Raw genomic sequence first — 20360 nt, forward strand, 5'->3', positions numbered from 1 at the left:
TACTTAATCTGCATCTGAAAATCTATAACTCCACGTTTTTATCTCATTTCTGCCTTTTTATTTATGACTGAAGCTTCTGAATGTATTGCATGTTTGTTTCTGTATTGCATTTATGATTTTTATTCAGAATAACCCCTAAAGGTTGGTTTAAAAGGACCTGATGATCCCACGATTGAAACACAAATGGTTTCAGGTGCAGATTTAACTAGGGATGCAACGATTTTTCCAAACCGATACGATACTGATACTTGGATCTGAGTACTCGCTGATACCGATTACCAAAAAAAATGCAATGATTTGGAATACAGATTTTATTTTCTTCTCTGCTTTCAACAGGAAAAGACTGTGAGGTAGATAAAAAGTAAAATATATGAATAGAAATCATCACAAAACTCAAATATTAGGAGAACAGAAATGACAATTTACAGTGAAGCCATTTTCAAGCAACTGTATTGGTATTGGTTCCTGGTATCGGTTAACTTTTACCAATACTGGTATCGTATCAGATTTAACTGAATCAGGTCTTTTTTAATTAATCAGATGAAGAAGATTTTCTCCTCTGTTAAACCAGCGATGACCTGCAGCCCTATGAATCCCTATAAAGCAGTTTAGAGACTCAGCAGGGCTGTGTGTGTGTGTGTGTGTGTGTGTGTGTGTGTGTGTGTGTGTGTGTGTGTGTGTTAGCAGGACATAGTAAAGACAGCAGACACACAGGATTTATGTATCCGAACATAATCCATCATCTACCTGCTGCACATTTACAAGTTTTGTTTGAAATAGTCCTTTAAGATTGATGGGCTAACGGCGAGTTTGAATGCATCCAGGACTCTGGTGCTCATGCAGGTGTTTAAATATTTACATCACTGTCTGTTTCACACTATAAGGATTATTTAAAAACAACATCTTTAGTTGTCTGGCTGGGATTTCCCAACATTCCTGCTTAACCTAGCAGAACAGGTATGTCCGATGTGTGGCCCCGGGGCAGTTTAAGTTTAGTGGAGTTTGTGCAAAATGCATTGTGTGATTAAAAATATAAAATTCAAGTAGGTAATTTACCTTGTGGGAAAGGTCAAATGAGGCTAATGCTAGCTCCGTCCTCCTATAGTCTAAAAAAAGGAATTCCAATGTTTTTATGGTAAATCACGAACAGCTTGAGCTGTTGTTTTTGCTCTCTAAAGTGGTCAGTGTTGCATTTGTAACTATCTGCAGAACAGCTAAAATTCCCCAGATATGTTCATTTACATCCACAAATCAACAAATTTTGGAACGCTGTTGATTAGGAACAAGCTGAGCAACCCGGTGTTGTGTAGAGATGTGTTTCCCAGGGTTTTACTGTATGCTGCCAGCGCTCTCTGTAATAATCTGTGTAATATGGGGCCATAATGGAGTATAATTTCAAAACCATGGACAATTCTCTATTTCTTTGAACAGAAGCAGTTCACGAAGCTCTCTCTAAAGGCCGGGATCTAAATTATCTATAACCTCTTGTCCGAAACACCTCAGGATGGCTGCCGGATCAGCTGAAATGTTACTTTATGTCTTTTATTAAAACTTCACAGCTCCCTCCGTTTCCACACAAACGCGCATCTTCAAAGTTCCTCATTAGCAGCGCTCCTCTTTCTTCTCTAATTCTGCAGCTCCTCATTGCTGCTGTGTGTGAATTGCTCTGACAAGCTTGTGACACGGCGGCGCGCTGGAAATATTCACGCTAAGACGGCTGATGCTGTCAGCAGAACAAGAGACACCAGCTTGTAATTCTTAAAGAAACTCAGACTTTGAAATGGGAACAAACATATCCGTCTACCAGACAAGAGGAATTAGGAGATGAGTTGAGACAGCTAAACACATCTCAGCCATTTTTATTTCAGCAAATTAAACTAACAGAATAAAATCTGCATCTGGAGTTTCTAAACAACATAAAATCTCCTCCCTCCTCTCTACTTGAGTCCGCAGTAACATCAGGATGTTTAATTTGCTAATTCGGTTTAAATTTACTTTAAACTTAAAAGAAATGTGGTTCTAAGAAGCAGGTAGTCAGTAGTTTACCTGCAGCAGATGGCAGTGTGGTTTCAGTTTGGAGAATAACCCGTTCTTTCCACCCGACATAAACACGATGCGAAACGTAATAGACCCACCAGCCCATTCCCGACGGGGAGCGTTTCGTGCGAAATGGGAGCGAAAGCGTTCTACGTCGCTGCATCCACAAAGTCACAAAATCACGGGAGAATTGCAACACCACGCGTGATTTCAGAAGCCCATATGACAGTGACGCAGGAGTTAAATGCTCACCCTGTAATTGGAAGGTTGCAGGTTAGAGCCCCGCTCGGTTTGTTGCTGTCGTGTCTTTGGGCAAGACACTTAAACCCCCTTTACTGGTGGTGGTCGGAGGGACCGGTGGCATCTGTGTACGGCAGACTGTCAGTGTGCCCCAGGGCAGCTGTGGCTACAGTGTAGCTTATCACCACCAGGGTGTAAATAACTGATTGTGTTGTAAAGCACCTTGGGGGTTCTGGGACTCTAGAAGGCGCTACATCAAATACAGACCATTTACCACACAAAAACGAGCAAGGAGAAAGATGGATGCCATCCATCCATCCATTTTCATCTGCTTATCCGGAGTCGGGTCGCGGGGGCAGTAGCCTAAGGCGAGAGGCCCAGACTTCCCTCTCCCCAGCCTCTTGGGCCAGCTCCTCCGGGGGAATCCCAAGGCGTTCCCTGGCCAGGTGAGAGACATAGAACCTCCACCGTGTCCTGGTTGGACGTGCCCGGAAAACCCCACCAGGGAGACGTCCAGGAGGCATCCTGACCAGATGCCCGAGCCAGCTCAACTGGCTCCTCTCGATGTGGAGGAGCAGCGGCTCTACTCCGAGCCCCTCCTGGATGACCAAACTTCTCACCCTATCTCTAAGGGAGAGCCCAGCCACTCTTTGGAGAAAACTCATTTCGGCCGCTTGTACCCGCGATCTCATTCTTTCGGTCACTACCCAAAGCTCGTGACCATAGGTGAGGGTAGGAACGTAGATCGACCGGTAAATCGAGAGCTTTGCCTTATGACTTGGCTCTCTCTTCACCACGATAGACCGGTACAACACCCGCATACCTGCAGATGCAGTACATATACGCCTATCGATCTCATGCTCCAGTTTTCCCTCACTCATGAACAAGACCCAAGTTACTTAATCTCCTCCACTTGGGGCAGGACCTCATCCCTGACCCAGAGAAGGCATTCTACCTTTTTCCAAATCAAGACCATGGTCTCAGATTTAGAGGAGCTGATTCTCATCCCAGCTGCTTCACACTCGGCTGCGAACCGCTCCAGCGAAAACTGAAGGTCGCGTTCTGATGAAGCCAACAGGACCACATCATCTGCAAAAAAGCAGAGACCTGATCCTCAGGCCACCAAAACGGGTGCCCTCCACACCTTGGCTGCGCCTAGAAATCCTGTCCATAAAGGTTATGAACAGAATCAGTGACAAAGGGCAGCCTTGGCGGAGTCCAACTCTCACTGGGATAGAGCCCAACTTACTGCCGGCAATGCGGACCAAGCTCTGGCACCGATCATACAGGGACCTAACAGCCCATATCAGAGGGCCTGGTACCCCATACTCCTGGAGTACCCCCCACAGGGCCCCCCGAGGGACACGGTCAAACACTTTCTCCAAATCCACAAAACACATGTAGACTGGTTGGGTAAATTCCCACGCACCCTCCAGGATCCCCCTAAGGGTATAGAGCTGGTCCAGTGTTCCACGGCCAGGACAAAAACCACATTGCTCCTCCTGAATCTGAGGTTCAACAATCTGACGGACCCTCCTCTCCAGAGCCCCTGAATAGAACTTACCGGAAGGCTCAGGAGAGTGATCCCCCTGTAGTTGGAACACACCCTGTGGTCCCCCTTTTTAAATAAGGGGACCGCCACCCCGGTCTGCCAGTCCAGTGGGACTGCACCCAATGTCCACGAGATATTGCAGAGCCACGTCAGCCAACACAGCCCCACAACATCCAGAGCCTTAAGGAACTCCGGGCAGATCTCATCCACCCTTGGAGCCTTGCCACAGAGGAGCTTTTTAACCACCTCAGTGACCTCAGCACCAGAGATTTTAGATGCCAACTCAAAGTCCGCAGACTCTGCTTCCTCACTGGACGACGTGTTGGTGGGATTGAGGAGGTCTTCGAAGTATTCTGACCACCGATCCACAACGTCCTGAGTAGAGGTCAGCAGCACACCGTCCCCAACATTAGATAGTGTTGGTAGCACACTGCTTTCCCCCCAAGGTGCCTGATGGTGGACCAGATTTTCCTCGAAGCCGTACGGAAGTCTTGCTCCATGGTCTCACCAAACTTCTCCCATGCCCGGGTTTCTGCCTTGGCGACCACCCCAGCCGCGTTCCGCTTGGACTGCCGTACCCTTCAGCTGCCTCTGGAGTCCCACAGGCCAAAAAGACCTGATAGAACTCTTTCTTCAGCTTGACAGCATCCCTAACCGCCGGTGTCCACCAGCAGGTTCGGGGGTTGCCATCACGACAGGCACTGACGATCCTGTGACCACAGCTCCGGTTGGCTGCCTCAACAATGGAGGCACGGAACAGGGACCATTCGGACTCAATGCCCCCCGCCTCCACCAGAACATTTTGAAAGTTCTGTCGGAGGTGGGAATTGAAGCTCCTTCTGACAGGAGACTCTGTCAGACATTCCCAGCAGACCCTCGCACTACGTTTGGGCCTGCCTGCTCTGACCGGCATCCTCCCCCACCATCTGAGCCAACTCATCACCAGGTAGTGGTCAGTTGACAGCTCCGCCCCTCTCTTCACCCGAGTGTCCAAGACATGCGGCTGCAGTTCAGATTAAACAACAACAAAGTCGACCATCGAGCTGCAGCCTAAGGTATCCTGGTGCCAAGAGCACATATGGACACCTTTTATGTCTGAACATGGTGTTCATTATGGACAATCCATGACTGGCACAGAAGTCCAAAAACAAAACACCACTCGAATTCAGATCAGGGGGGGCCGTTCCTCCCAACCACACCTCTCCAGGTCTCACTGTCATTGCCCACGTGAGCGTTAAAGTCCCCCAGCAGAATGAGGGAGTCACCGGAAGGAGCACTCTCCAGCACCCCCTCCAAGGTCTCCAAAAAGGGTGGGTAATCTGAACTGTAGATTGGTGCATGAGCACAGACCACAGTCAGAACCCGTCCCCCCACACGTAGGCGGAGGGAGGCTACCCTCTCATTCACCGGGGTAAACCCCAACACACAGGCACCAATATGGGGGCAACTAGTTTGCCCACCCCTGCTGGGTGCCTTTCAGTGAGAGCAACTCCAGAGTGGTAGAAAGTCCATACCCTCTCAAGGAAACTGGTTCTAGAGCCAGAGCCATGCGTTGAGGTGAGTCTGACTATATCTAGTCGGAACCTCTCAACCTCACACACCAACTCAGGCTCCTTCCCCACCAGAGAGGTGACATTCCATGTGCCAGGAGCCAGCTTCTGTAGCTGAGGATCAGACCTCCAAGGTCTCCGCCCTCGACTACCACCCGTCACACACTGCACCTGACCCCTTTGGCCCCTCCCTCGAGCGGTGAGCCCATGGGAAGGGGGACCCACGTTTCCTCTTCAGGCTGTGCCCGGCCGGGCTCCATGGGTGAAAGCCCGGTCACCAGGCGCTCGCCAATGTGCCCCACCTCCAGGCCTGGCTCCAGACGGAGGCCCCGGTGACCCATGTCCGGGCGAGGGAACACGGTTTCCATTTATATAATTAATCATAAGAGGTCTTCGGGCCGTTCTTTGTCTGATCCCTCACCTAGGACCTGTTTGCCATGGGTGACCCTACCAGAGGCATAAATCCTCAGACAACTTGGCTCCTAGGATCATTGAGACACTCAAACCCCTCCACCACGGTAAGGTGGCAGCCCAGGGAGAGGATGGATGCATGCATCCAAAAAGACCTGTGGCTCAATATCGGCTATGGGGTTTGACAGGACATGACATGTTTACCTACACATGACTTTTATTTTGAAAATTTTGGATGTTTTACTCTGCTTTTGAGCTTGACTTCCTGTCTGGGCTGATCTAAACTGCGGAGCTTGATGTGTTTTGGAAGCCTAGCGTGTAAAAGATAGACTTGATACTTAATGACAACGCCCGCTCGCTTCTGGGGCGTGTCCAAAACTATGCTGCCGGTGGAAAGGAACTTGTTCACAATTTAGCCATAAATTGTTAAAAAGGCGTCTTATGATGCTTGAAATCCTTAAAAAAATGCTTAAATTTCTGTGTTTTAGCAAAGTTTTGTAAGTTTTCAAGACTCCACTGATACGTATGAAACAAGGAAGGGAAACATGTTTTGGACACTTGAATAAAAAACATCATGGTGCAAAATTCCATTTTTAAGAGAGTTTTTAATTTTCGTGAATTGTTTGTCTTGAATCAAACCCAAATCCCGGAACCTCACAGTGATTGTCCATGTTTGGCAAAGATGTAAGAACCCTAACATGAATTTTAGAGCGTAGCACCAAACATCCCATCACTAATCAGCCGAGCGAGCCGACTCGTCTCCCTCTGTGTTAACAGACGAGAGATGAACAAAGAGATGCCTCATCGTTGTAATCACGGATTATTAACATCTAGATCCTGATGTGAAGCATGCTGAAACAGAAACTGTTTGATGTTTGGGTGGATAAATATCTCCTGAAACGACGACAAACCATTAAAAAGATGTAATTGATCCTAAATGTTGAAACGAGATTGAGTTAGAACAAGTTTAGATGACAGAAGGTCACTTTGTTGTTTTCTGCAGGTGAGATACTGACCAAACGTCTACCCATGTGTGCAAAGCTTCCTGAACAGCCTCAGTTCAGGGAAATAGTTTACATCCTTCAGGACTCATGAGCTAATGGCTAGTCAGCTAAAATGCTACATTCTTAAAGGTGGAGTTCACTGAGTGAAAATTGTCTCCTACACCTATCTCCCGCTTTAGCTTCTGATAGGAAACAGACGGTGAAACTCTAGGATTAGAAAATCCTGACAGATCTACGTCACGCTGTCACTTAACATTCATGGACTCACCCATCTGGACTGACGACGGGGAAGGCTGTTGTTGGTTTAGCGTCCAGAAAACATCAGAGAACGTATCCGCTAGTAGAAGCTAACCATTAGCATTAGCAACTCCACCACACAGCAGAACTCCTCCAGGCTTGTGTTATTTATGGAGATAAAACATCAACAATGCAGATCAAAGTCCGTGGTAGAGTTGTGTTGCTGTTAGCCAGTCAGAGGAGAGATGTTAGAATACCAGGGATAATAATGAGTACAAGTTTTTTACAGAAAGAAATTTTTACAGATTTTTGACCTGATCCTCCTCTTCTGATAAACTTCACCCCCTGATTACCATAAGAGCTGTGAAGATAATCTTACCAGATATTCCTGCCATGTGTGGTGTGTTCAGACCTCTCTGGTCTGCTTGGAAGCACATCTAGACCCCTCAGATCCCATTTCAGTGATATCAAACATGTTTGATTATATCGGTCAGATTTCAAGGACAAAAGAGCGTGCTGCCTTTTGAATGTGAAGTATAGCCAATCAGAGAGTGAGGTGATGAAAGCCTGCTGCATGCTGTCCCTTTGTCTTACCCCCAAATTCCACTACCTCCGCTCCGCTCTGCTCCTCTCCGGTCTGCCCCCGCCTTCCGCAGCCGCTCGCTTCCGAACTCAATTTTTACTGGTACCCGCTCTACAACGGCTCTGCTCCGGTGCGGAGACCTGAGGGGGGCAAATAAGCATGCGCAGGATTTTCGAGATCTTACGATACAGTCTGAGCAATAAACGCGGAAGTTAGATCCAAACACCCGTTGTGTGGGAGAAGCATCGGCATGAACTGTTTAATCTGCCGATCATTTGTGTTGAGAGGTCAGCAGTGTTTGGATCAACAAAGTGTGACTACTTTGATAGTAGAAACTTTATTTATGGCTTACTTTTGTGCATTTAAACTTCAGCCGCCATGGATAGTTGTTAAAAGTTGTTAAACCTGTGCATATGAAACAAAAAACGCCTTTTGTTTATCGATTTATTGTGAAAAACGGAAGTTGTGCTCGCTCCCTTTCCTGTTGGGCCGTTGTGATTTCTGTCCATTTACTGCGGAGGTGTTCCGGCGTCCGGCGAAAATAGGATCGATTCTATTTTTGCCGGACGGCGGAACAGAGGGCGGCGCACGGCGCCGCACTGCCGGAGCACGGCCGCAGTAGTGGAATTTCTCTGATTGACTAGAACGGGACCGATTTTGCTCCGGCGTTCGTGTCGGAGCGGAGCGGAGGTAGTGGAATTTGGGGGTTAGTCGTTTATCCTGAAATCATGTTTGATTTTGAAAGGTTTATGAAGATTTTCTGTGTGCCTGGAGAATGTTTGTGTGACATCAGTTTGTGGTTAGTGTGTAGTTTCTACCATGTGGCCACACGCCACACACAGTAGGACCAACACTGGTACATCTGTGATTTTTTTTAATCAACAATGCCACAATCCTGCCGTGTGAACTGTGCCCATAAGGTGATGATGATGAGATCATCTGTTCATGTTGGTTATTTTATCTTCGAAACTTAAAGAGCAAGTCACCCCCAAATCAACTTTAGTTTTTCTGATAAACTATATAAATGTGTGTCTAATCGTGCTGCAGACACGTGTAGTCAATAGTTTTGCACTTTATTGCATTTTAGTTCAAATTTAAATTTTCTGCCTAAAACTGTCAGTGTTGTGCCGTTGTCGGGTAAAAACTCTGCACTGCAGTTGAATTTAAATCTGCCATAGCTATTGGCTAAGAGGCAGGGGCGTAGCACCAAATTCTGGGCCCTAGGTACAAGTCTTCTAGGTGGGCCCCATGCTCAACTGTGTAATATCTCTCTTACACATTTTATGTCATGCTATAAGACAAGATAATAAATATGATCTCAGTTTAACCTCTATATTGAGCAAATACAAATGCCAGCATAATAAAAGTGAAATGCCCAGACTTCACATATAATTATTTTTATTTGCCAACAATGTGTTCAAACATTAATCCTGGAATTTATTTTCCAGTAAATGCCCACTGACGGGTCTTCATGTTAGCAAAATCCCTTATGAGATCTTTAAAGTCCAATCCTTTGGCTAATTGGCTTTCAATAGAAAGAAGAGCTAGGCTGTTCAGTCTATCCTGGGACATTGTTGATCTCAAATAATTTTTCACCAGTTTCAGTTTGCTAAAAGCCCGTTCACCCCCAGCAACAGTCACTGGTAGTGTGCAAAAAATCCTCAGTCCAATACAAACTTCTCCAAAAATGCTCTGTAATTGCATCCTGTAGATGGAATTAAGCAGCTCAAGAGGAGACATGGGATGCAGTACAGAGCCTTTGCACTTTCACTGTAAATAAGCCAGTCTCTTCTTATCTTCTCATGCCCATTGGCTGACTTAGCATATTGAAGATAATTTGGAAATGGCTTGCCCTCCATATCTTTGGGTGTTATTTTGTCGATTCCTGGTGTTTGATCACTTTTATTCGCCAGTCTTCTGACAACTGTATCTCCTTGTTGACCAGTGAGCTTCTCTGGCCATAGTCCTGGATCCTCTGGCAGACGCTCATCTGTGTTGCTCAGCCTCTCACTTTCTTCTTCTTCTGGCCTCTCCTCATCATCCTCACTACCTTCAGAGCAACCATCCCCTTCCCTATCTTCACTTACATCATCCTCTTTCACATATTCTATCTCTTTCTCTGCTGCAAGGGGGACAGACACCACACAAGCAAAATGGATCATGAATTAGGTCAGCAAAATATAACCTAACATGTCCTTTCAGATAAATCTGTTGCTAATGATTGCTTGTAAATTGAATAACTTAATTGTATCGTGAGCTCAGGGGCGGATTTAGGACTGAAGAAGATCCGGGGCTTAACACACAAACACGCGCGCACACACACGTGACACGCACTAGTCAACATCATATATATTTGTCTTGTACCACATAATTTTTTAATCTAAAGCTACATATTAAGCATATTCAGGGCAGAATATTGTTCCTGTTAGTGTTTAGTGTGAGATGAAAGTAAATATTCACTTTCCAGCAACTTTACCTGAGAAGCTAACTTTAGGCAAACCAGCAACACAACAAATATTTTCAAATAAGACTCACAAACCTGAGTCAACACCAGTCTCATCAAAGCTGGGGTTCTGTCATTGTACTTTTTGTCTAAAAAAAAGTCCTTATGTCCATCTTCACTCATGCATTTCAGGCAGAGACTGCAGAAGAAGCTGGCTGCTGAAGGGCTTCTTCTTCAGTGGTGGAGGCTCAGGCAGGCTGTATACAAACTACTGCCAGCTGCTCCCTCTCTGTTGGACTTTGTTACTGCATGTTACTTCCACGTTTCAGATCCGGGGCTTTTCATAAAACATCCGGGGCTTCAGCCCAAGTAGCTGGGCCTAACGCCGCCCCTGAGTGAGCTCACCTTGTCTCATCTTCTCAGTGCTTTCTGGAGACAATGAGGGCCCTGCTGCTGCTGCTACTGCGTCTAAAGGGCCATGTGGTTCATGATGTTAAGCTTTGCTAATACTGATATATATTGATATATTAAATACATATGACATGAAATAAACCAGGTTCTCTCTGTGAATGTAATGTACTCTAAATTTTATAATCCCTGCATTATCAGCCAAATTATAAGGTTGTCCGTTTTCAAGATCAAATATAAAGAAATTTAAAATAGGCTTAAAATATCTAACCAAGTCAATAACAATCCTCTAACACCAGTGTCATCATGCTATACGAAAAACAGTGGCGCTTCCCATTCCTGAGATTACCACGAATCCATCGATACCAAGTTTGTCCTGGTCCATGACTGGGAAGGAGCTGAAATATCCACACAGAGTGAACCTGTTTTTACTGTGAGGTCCGCAAATTAATTGGCGGCAGCCGCCCGCGATAATAATTCTGATTAATATATATATAAATTAATTAGTGTTATCACTGATAACACTAATTAATTTATATTTGATCTTGATGGTGAAACTAAAGGCGTTTAACACTTTCTTTCTTCTTTCTTTCGGTTTTTATTTTGGTTTATAGCATTAACATAAAATTTTTCTTTTCAAACAAAACAATATTAACAATTTGAATTTAAACCAAAGAAGGAATAGGCAGAAGCAATGCTTATTTTAGCCTACCCTATTTTCCACCTAATATACATAACCAATATACATTTCTTTTATTTTCCCCAATATAAATATCCACAATGAAAATTCATTAATGTCTATACATACTTTTCGTACCCTGTAAATATGTGACACTTTACACCTGCTTTAAACTTTAGTAAAGAAGTACATTTCTTCAAATCATCATCTAACTCATTCCACAATTTCACACCAACAACAGAAACACATCTTGATTTCACATTAGTTCTGGCTTTTACACATTCAAACATAAATACACCTCTGAGATTATAATGATCATCTCTTGGTTTGAAATAAACTTTTATGCAATTTGGGATATTATCATTAACTACTTTATGAAGAATCTCTAAGATTTTTACTTTAATAATGTCTCCTAATTTTAGCGTTTTCGTTTGACTAAATAGATAATGGGTTGGTTCGAGGTATCCCAATTTATTAACTATTTTAATCACCTTTTTTTGTAATTTAAATACAGTCTCAACACACGTTTTACCTGCATTTCCCCAAACCTCTGCACAGTAAGACAAATAAGGCATAACTAAAGAGCTATAAATCAAAAACAAGGCTTTTTTATTTAGTATATCAATAGTTTTATAAAGTATAGCAATAGATTTAGACACTTGCTGTTTGATATATTCAATGTGTGGTTTCCAACTGAGTTTACTATCAATAGTCACACCTAGGAATTTAGTTTCATGTACTTGTTCAATTGGGACTCCATTTAAATACAGCTTAGCACCGTCATTGTCCCTTTTCCCTGAAAATATCATAAATTTGGTTTTATTTTCATTTAGTGATAGCTTGTTGTAATCAAACCATTTTTTAACCCTTTGATACATAATGGTCACTACAGTGGACAGGTACTCAAAATTGTTATTTCTTTATTTTTGCTATTAAGCACAGCTGTTGAAGACTTTATTGCATTTGAGCCCCTCCATTTGGACTTCAGTAAGTCAAGCCAACATATTCCATGTTCAGAATGCACGCTGTCCACTGAGATGGACATGTAATAAATTATTTGTAAATTAACAAAATGTTACAAAAAATATTTGTTGAAATTTGTTTCATTCACACCTAAAGATGAATGAAAAAAATTGTTTAAAAAATCTTGGTTGAAGATTTCATAATCCATGCATCAGAGGGTTAATTGAATCCAATTCGTTTTCAACCTCTTGTAATAATTTACTCATATCTTTTCCCATACAAATGAAATTTGTATCATCTGCAAACATAATAAATTTTAACCGAGACGATACAGAAAAGATGTCGTTCAGGTATAGGTTGAATAATTTCGGTCCTAGCACCGAGCCTTGCGGTACACCACATATTACTCTTTCAAGCTGTGAATCTATATCATTAACATTTACATATTGAAATCTACTGCTTAAATAACTTTCAAGCCATTGATTGGTTTTACCACGAAGACCATAGTATTCACATTTCTTGAGCAGGTATATGTGATCAATTGTATCAAATGCCTTACTCAAGTCAATCAAGACAGCCACTACATGAAGTTTTTGATCCACTGCTGTTGCAATCTGCTCTACCAAATCCATAACTGCTAATGAGGTTGAACGATTCTTCCTAAACCCATACTGATGGTCATTTAAAAGATCAAACTTGTTGGTAAATGCTTCAAATCTAATTACAAAAAGTTTCTCAAGTATATTTGAAAACTGTGGCAGTAAAGAGATAGGTCTATAGTTACAAGCTAATAATTTATCACCACTTTAATAAATAGGAATAACTCTGGCTATTTTCATTTTTTCAGGGACTGTGCCACTTGAAAATGATTTATTACAAATATAAGTAAAAGGTTCAATAATGCAATGGATAACCTCCTTCATGAGAGACATATCTATCCCATGAAAATCTAAGGACTTTTTACTTTTGAAACTATGTACCGCTTGGATCACATCACTTTGGCTTACACTGCTCAAAAACATTGTATTATTATTTTTATTTATTTCATGGTTAATGTCAACTTCTGGCAGCTTTTTAGCTAGATTAGGGCCAACATTCACAAAATATTTATTAAACTCATTTGCAATGTTCTTTCCATTTTTATTGTGAATATCTATATCTGCTTCTTTTGTATTTCTTATTAATTTATTTAACACATTCCATGTACCTTTAATATTATTTTTGTGTTTTAGGAAAAGCTGATCATAATATTCCTTTTTTTGCTTCCTTATTATTGTAGTTAATTTGTTTTTATATTCCTTATACCTTTTTTCTTTTTCCTTTGTTGGATTTTTTATAAAATCCAGATACAGTGATTTCTTTTTCTGGCAAGCCCTTTCCAATCCCCTAACAATCCAGGGTGGGGACCTTTTTTTTAAAGTTTTGCTTATGATATTTTAGAGGACAATGTCTATCATAAGCTCCCAAAATGAACACTGAACACCTAACATGAATGCAGCTTCTGAGAGCTAGCTAATATCAGCTAAAACTGTGTTCTGCTGCTCACCTTCCTTCTTGAAGAATCTAGTCAATACTTGCTTCTGTTCGATTAACTTTTTCTCCTTCTCCTTCTTTTCTTTTCTGGAAGCCAGATTTCCCTTTCTTGGGAAAAGACATGACTGACTCTCCTGCCTCCAGCTCTGGCTGTCGGCATCTGCGATGTCTCACTAGCACATGCGGCAGTGCAGCCCCTGGCCGCTGGTGTGGACTAAACCACTTTGCACATTTTTAAGGGGTGATAGATGCCTCAGAGATTATTCAGTTATTATTTTTAAGGCGAAATTCTGTTTCTTAACCTCTTTATCCAGGTAAAGGGAAGTTTATTAAGACATTAAGTAAGTTGGGGGGAAAAAACAACAACAATAAAACATTTTTATTCAAAGCTGTCTCAGGGCCCCTCCCTGCAGTGGGCCCTGGGTAAACGGTACCCTTTCCCCCCCCAGTCCGACGCCCCTGCTAAGAGGTACCCAAGAACATTAGCTGGTACCATATGATGTCACAATGTCGTTGTGACCCTGTGTGTGTGTGTATATGTTAGCGGCTCCGCCCCCTCGGTCTGCTAGGCAACAGCATTTGTTGCATTTTTCAAACCGGAAGTGGGAGTGGAGTAATCCTCTGCTAGGGAGTGACTTGCTCTTTAAGAATCCACAGGTTTCCTTCAGCTCTGCAGAACTCAGCCCTTTATATGAACCGCATGTGTGTGTGTGTGTGTGTGTGTATGTGTGTGTGTGTGCGTGCGTGTGTGCATGTGTGTGGGATCCTATTAATTCATCTAGACCAGACAGGAGAATACTTTTAGAATGATAATGAGAAAGTTAGAGACTCCTCTCTCTCTCTCTCTCTCTCTCTCTCTCTCTCTCTCTCTCTCTCTCTCTCTCTCTCTCTCTCTCTCTCTCTCTCTCTCTCTCTGTCTCTCTCTCTCTCTCTCTCTGTCTCTCTCTCTCTCTGTCTCTCTCTCTCTCTCTCTCTCTCTCTCTGTCTGTCTCTCTCTCTCTCTCTCTCTCTCTCTCTCTCTCTCTCTATCTCTCTATCTCTCTCTCTCTCTCTCTCTCTCTCTCTCTCTCTCTCTCTCTCTCTCTCTCTCAGCGTTTGTCCGGTGGTCCGTGCTCCGGGTTTGTTAATTGAATGTCTGTGTGCATGTAAGCGGCCCGGAGAGGCATTGAGAGGATGCCACGGTGCATTAAGGAGACAAGCTGTGTGTGTGTCTTCGGGTAAATAGGATTGAATTCAGAGGACCTTGAAAGCAGATTCTCCTGAGCTCCCAGCGAGACACAAACAAATCACACGGAGGCCGCAGGTGTTTGTGGTTTTCTGTTAAGTTGAGGAGCTTAATCATCTCCTTTTCTTCTTCTCCTTTCATCTGTTCTCACCTTTCTGCTTCTCCCAACTCCTGTCGTTCCGTCCCGGCCTTTGCTTTAATCCTAATCTGTGGAGATGCATCAGATGGTGATCAGAATCAGCACAATCCACTCTATCTTTGATCAGCTGATGAGAAACGCAGTAACACCTGATGTTTTTCCAGCTCTGTGAACTTGAGCTTCTTTTGTTTTGTTCTTGTCACGTTTTTCTGATTAAAACCAGAAGTTTTCTAATAATTTGAGTTCTTTGAGAAGAATCCGACGATGTAAAATAACCACAAACCTTCTGATTTCTAAATGTTTTCTTCCAACATCCTTCTGTTTCTTCTCCTTTATTGTTTTAATTCACTTTAGTTTCATCTGGTCTTTATCTCCCTGACTTTTCTTCTGTTTCTCTGTATTTTCTTCCTTCAGTCCTTTCCTCTTCCTAGTCGTCTCCACCCTCCATCTCGACCCGTAATCCTGGCAGGTCGCTTCTCTAAATCAAGATTATAAACTTTTACTAATTCATCCTCCCTGGTTTTGTTTTTGTTCTTTTTCTTATCATAAATCCTATTTTTCTCTCATCCTCCGTTTCCTTAACGCTCCTGATTATTCCTCTTTATCCCAGTCCAGTGCTCTGACTTTGCTCATTCCCTCCTTAAATCCACACCCGCCTCTTTCACCTTTCCTCCTCCCCTCTCTCATTAGGCTCACTCTCCTCTTGTGTCCCCCCATCTCGTTCTTCATGCTTTGTTGTTACAGCCACCAGGGGAAGAGCTCAACACACACACACACACACACACACACACACACACACACCCTCTAATGGCCCCATTTAGACAATGTGTCGCATCAGCAAGTCGTACGGCTGAATAATGAGGAGAAGGAGCAAAAAGGAGGAGCAGAGTTAGGAGGAGGAAACTGCTGCATCCCTCCATCCAGACAGCTGCTTCACCGTAAATGTTGTTCTGTTACACACACCGGTGATGCTTTGACCCTGTGTGTGTGTGTATGTGTCCCCATTCATCTCCTTTACATGCCAGTGTGTGATCATTGGGGAGAAATATGGCCTCTGGGGGTTTAGCTGAAGCTCCTGTGTTGTGTTTATGATGCGGAAAGAGCAGCAGAGAACACATTCTTTATACGTCTCACCCTCAAAGAAACATCTTCTCTCTTATGTATCACTCCCTTAAACACGCACAGGAACACACACGAACACACTGGAACACACACACTGGAACACACACGCGCACTGGAACACATAGGAACGCACACACACGCACACACACACACACACACACACACACACACACACACACACACACACACACACACACACACACACACACACACACACACACACACACAGGAACTCTCCATCCAGAGCAACTGTACTTTTAATAGTTCCCATCTTCACAATCAGCTGTTTAATTCAAAACCACGTTTATATTTTATGTGTTTTCTGAAGATGTTTTTTTTTCCTGCTGCATCTTTTTTTTGCTTCTTCTGCAGAAAAACGGACTTTTAGTGTTTTTACTCTGGAGACTTTTCTCTGATTAGCATTTTAAACGACCGTAGCGCTGCTGAAGCAGCCTCTTAACTCCTAACTGCTCGTGTTTGCTTTGTAGCGTTCTGCAGGTTTTAGGTTGATTCTGAGCCTTCAGGGCTTCAGTTAAAGGAGCATCAGCGTTTCAGAGGAGTCGTTTAAAAACCTCAGCTCTGCTCAGTTAGACCTGAAAGGAACAAGAGGCGAGGCAAAGCTTTATTTCCCATTCATGGTTAAAAACGTCTGACTTCAGACGTCAGGGTGAAATAAATATAATTAAATCAGATAATTCCCCTTCTGAATCTGAAGCATCTTCATCACTTTGTGTTTTTATGAGACATGGATTTAAAACCCGATTTTAGTTTCAAACCTGTAGATTTTACAGGTTTTTATTTCCACCCAAAAAACCACAATTTTATTTATTTATTTATTTATTATAGGTTTGGGTGCAATAAGTTTCAAATATAAATACATTTAATATTATTTTTATTAACTAATAATAGCAGAAGGTTTTGTTTGACTTTTATTTGAACATATTTGTTTCTAGATTTGTTTTTATGTACTGTTGTTTATTTTAAATTAAAGTTCGGAGACTCTGGAGGCTTGGACCCGTAGAACCATCTTAACCACTGTCATGTTGGGGTTTCAGTGCTTGACCCAAACATGCCAAATCAACCCAAGAGACAAATATAAAATTAAACGGTGCACAACTAAGGATGTCCCAAACTGGGAGATGCAGGGTAGAGGGGGAGAACTGGACCTGCAAGTAGAGTCTGGATTAGTAGGAGGTTTTGAAGGTGGAGGAGGAGCGGAGGTCTTATACTGTGCTGCTGGGGAGATGGTTCGTGGGGAGGTCTGTTAGGTCTGAGGTGGCAGGATCCAAGTGTCCAGTGGGGTCGAGGTAAGGGTTCCAGAAGGGGGTGGATGAGCGTTGGTGAACGGGACTGAGGGTAGGAAGAGCTGAAGAGAGGTCCAGGAGCTTGGCTGAAGGGGTGTAGTTGAGCAGGATCTGAGAAAAACAAGGAGCAACGTCAGGTAGAGTAATCAAAAATGTAACTAGAGTTTCCTAGAGACTGAGTGGCAGGAGAGTTTCCAACTGGGTATACCCGTGTGGAGTAATCAACCGGCGTTGAGCAGTGGTCTTCCTCCTCCTTTTAAGCCAGCAGTGGCTGATGATGGATCTGCTGCAGCTGGTCCCATTCAGACACCGCTCACCTGGAATGAAAGCTGAAGCTGATTAGAGGATGAGCTCGCCTCAGACCATGACAACCAGTGATTCTGGTCAGAAAGTGAATAAGAAAGTCCATCTTCTGATGAATGGAGGATAAACTCAAGTCCATCTTTCATCTTGTTGATCAAAAGAGCTGAAGCGCAGACCTCCTCCTGGATGGTGTCAGCAGCTCCTGGTTCTGACTCTCAGAACCAGACTTTTATGACTAGATCTCATCCTCCATCATCACATTAAACACCATTCTAGATAATTCAACCAAAAATATGAATCCTCTAATGTAAAGTTGCTTTTAATAATTAGTTTGTGATTTATTTAAAGGTGCACTTTGTAAGAATGACGTCCTGTTGTCTAATGAGGTCCCTGCACAGTATTCTGCAGAGAAACAACGCTCTCTCACTGCCTTTCTGTTGGTTTCATGGTTGCTACCAGTTACAGATCAGCACCAGAAGATTCTGGATGACGAGTCATACACAATAAGTAGATAAATACATTTTCAAATCTAACTCCATAGGGAGTTTATGGTAGGGAGCACTTACTACACTTATTACGGTACGATGCCTCTGATATTAGAGGATGTGTGGTTGTTTGCACAGTGAATGAACGTTGTTCAGCTGCTTAGCAAAACAAAAACACAACATGGAGACTACTCGTTGATGCCACACTGTCCCATCTCTGTTCGGTAGCTTCACGGGCTCACAGCTTGTAAACATTAACCACGTCCCTCTTTTGTCTTTGGAAAGGAGAAAAAGTGACAACCTCTCAGCCGGCTGAGAATGAAATTGTTTCAGTGTAACCTTTCTAACACGACTGAGACATTAGACTGTTCTGGGATTATTTTACTGTAAAATCTTTACAAATTGCACCTTTAAATGTCGATTTTCTGAATTTATATCCGGTTCAATCTGGACTTAACAGGTTTGAGGGATCAGGTTATTATAGTAATCTACATAAATAACTAAAGCTTGTGTGTCGTTTTTGTATAAAAGTGAAGCCATGTCATATTTTACCCTGCTCACGTCAGTGTTGAAAGTCCTGCCCACTCACCTGCACATCCGCTAGGTGTTTATTTCTGCAACAAAATATGAAATAACAGTAAATCAGTTAGAAAAATAAAGATTTTCAACAAGCATCAGCAAGGTGAGAACATGTTTTAGTCAGATCTGTCAGATCAATGTACCACGAAGGGGGCGGAGCTTAATCCTCCTACTGGTTTTCACATCACACCTTAATTACCTGCTGAGCCCGTGTCTGGGTCACGTGTAACGGTTTATTCTCATTTATCAGCTCTCTGATGCGGAGTGGGAGGACATGTTGGAGGGTTTCGACGAGCGGAGCTACCTGAACGCGCGGCGCTGGAAGCCCGGCGACGACCCGTACACACTGTACGCCTTCAACCAGAGGGAGAGCGAACGCATCCCCAGCGACCGAGCTCTGAAAGACACGCGGCACTTCAGGTAGGAGCAGAGCAGAAATACGCTGACTCACAAAATAATCCTAAACATGAAGCATCATCAGACAGGAAGTGGTGAAGCGAAGCAGCACACACCTGAGGTGCCGCAACCTGACCTCTGAACTGATGTGAGTTTGTCACGGATGCACCAAGAGGAGAGCAGATCGGTAAAAAGCATCAGCCTCTCCTGCAGCTCCTGGCCAGAAAACTACGTTTAATTATCAAAGCAAACATGTTTTCAGACCGAAAGCAGCTAATCATAATCTGTCTGTCTGCCTGAGAGTGAAGTAAACCCTCCGATCCGTCTGGAACACGTGCAGGAAGCAGGAATAGATGGACTGCATCCGCCCACCCGCGTTTCAGGAGCTAAAATACTTCCAGGCGCTGGCGGAGAGCGTTCAGAGGTCCAGTCGTGTTCATTTTTAGACTCAAACACAACTTTTCTGCTGAGACGGTCCTTAAAAATAAACTAAAAAGCCAAAGTTTGGAGGAAAAAGTTCTGAAAGTTGAGAAAAAAGTCACAGGAAACATTTACATTTAAAGCAATTAGTAAAAGTCATGAATAAAGTTGTTTTTATGGAAAAATGTAAAGTAAACGTTTCAGTTGGAAAAAACGGTAAAGGAAAAAGCGATCTTTCCAGAATAATCTCACACTTGTTCACTAGTTCTAAAGACTCGGGAGGCGGAGCTCCGGGATTTAACGGATCCGTAAATCCAGACGAGAGGTTAATAAACACGTCATGCCTGTTATTCATGAACATAAACAAGAAATCCATGATAGGTGTTGTGACCCAGAAATGTTTACACACACACACACACACACACACACACACACACACACACACACACACACACACACACACACACACACACACACACACACACACACACACACACAGCCGATGACACTCTGACCAATCAGAGCTCTAGAACAGTCCCATGAGTGTGTGTTGGTATCCGGTATCTCCTTTGGCGGCAGGTCGTTGTTTTTAACGAGACTTTTTGTTTTGAGAGGAATATTTTTAATGTTTTTGTTCCTAACGCTCAGTTACTGATTAGTGCCCATCTCAATATTTAGACGTGTCCAAACACACGTCAAAGCGCCGCCGCCGGATTGGTGACTTATTTTTGTTTCACTGCAGATATC

The 20360-nt window shown here is 43.3% G+C and overlaps 1 protein-coding gene across 1 annotated transcript in view; it reads left to right on the forward strand.

Annotated features, from left to right (window-relative positions):
* Nucleotides 1-20360, forward strand: part of galnt14 (UDP-N-acetyl-alpha-D-galactosamine:polypeptide N-acetylgalactosaminyltransferase 14 (GalNAc-T14)) — a 198290-nt gene that overhangs the window by 29153 nt on the left and 148777 nt on the right. Inside the window, exon 2 of the mRNA XM_015947783.3 lies at nucleotides 19048-19217. Within this exon, the coding sequence (XP_015803269.1) occupies nucleotides 19048-19217 (170 nt within the window). The remainder of the gene's footprint in view (nucleotides 1-19047; nucleotides 19218-20360) is intronic.

Source organism: Nothobranchius furzeri, chromosome 2, assembly GCF_043380555.1.
Source record: "Nothobranchius furzeri strain GRZ-AD chromosome 2, NfurGRZ-RIMD1, whole genome shotgun sequence".
Lineage (NCBI taxonomy): Eukaryota > Metazoa > Chordata > Actinopteri > Cyprinodontiformes > Nothobranchiidae > Nothobranchius > Nothobranchius furzeri.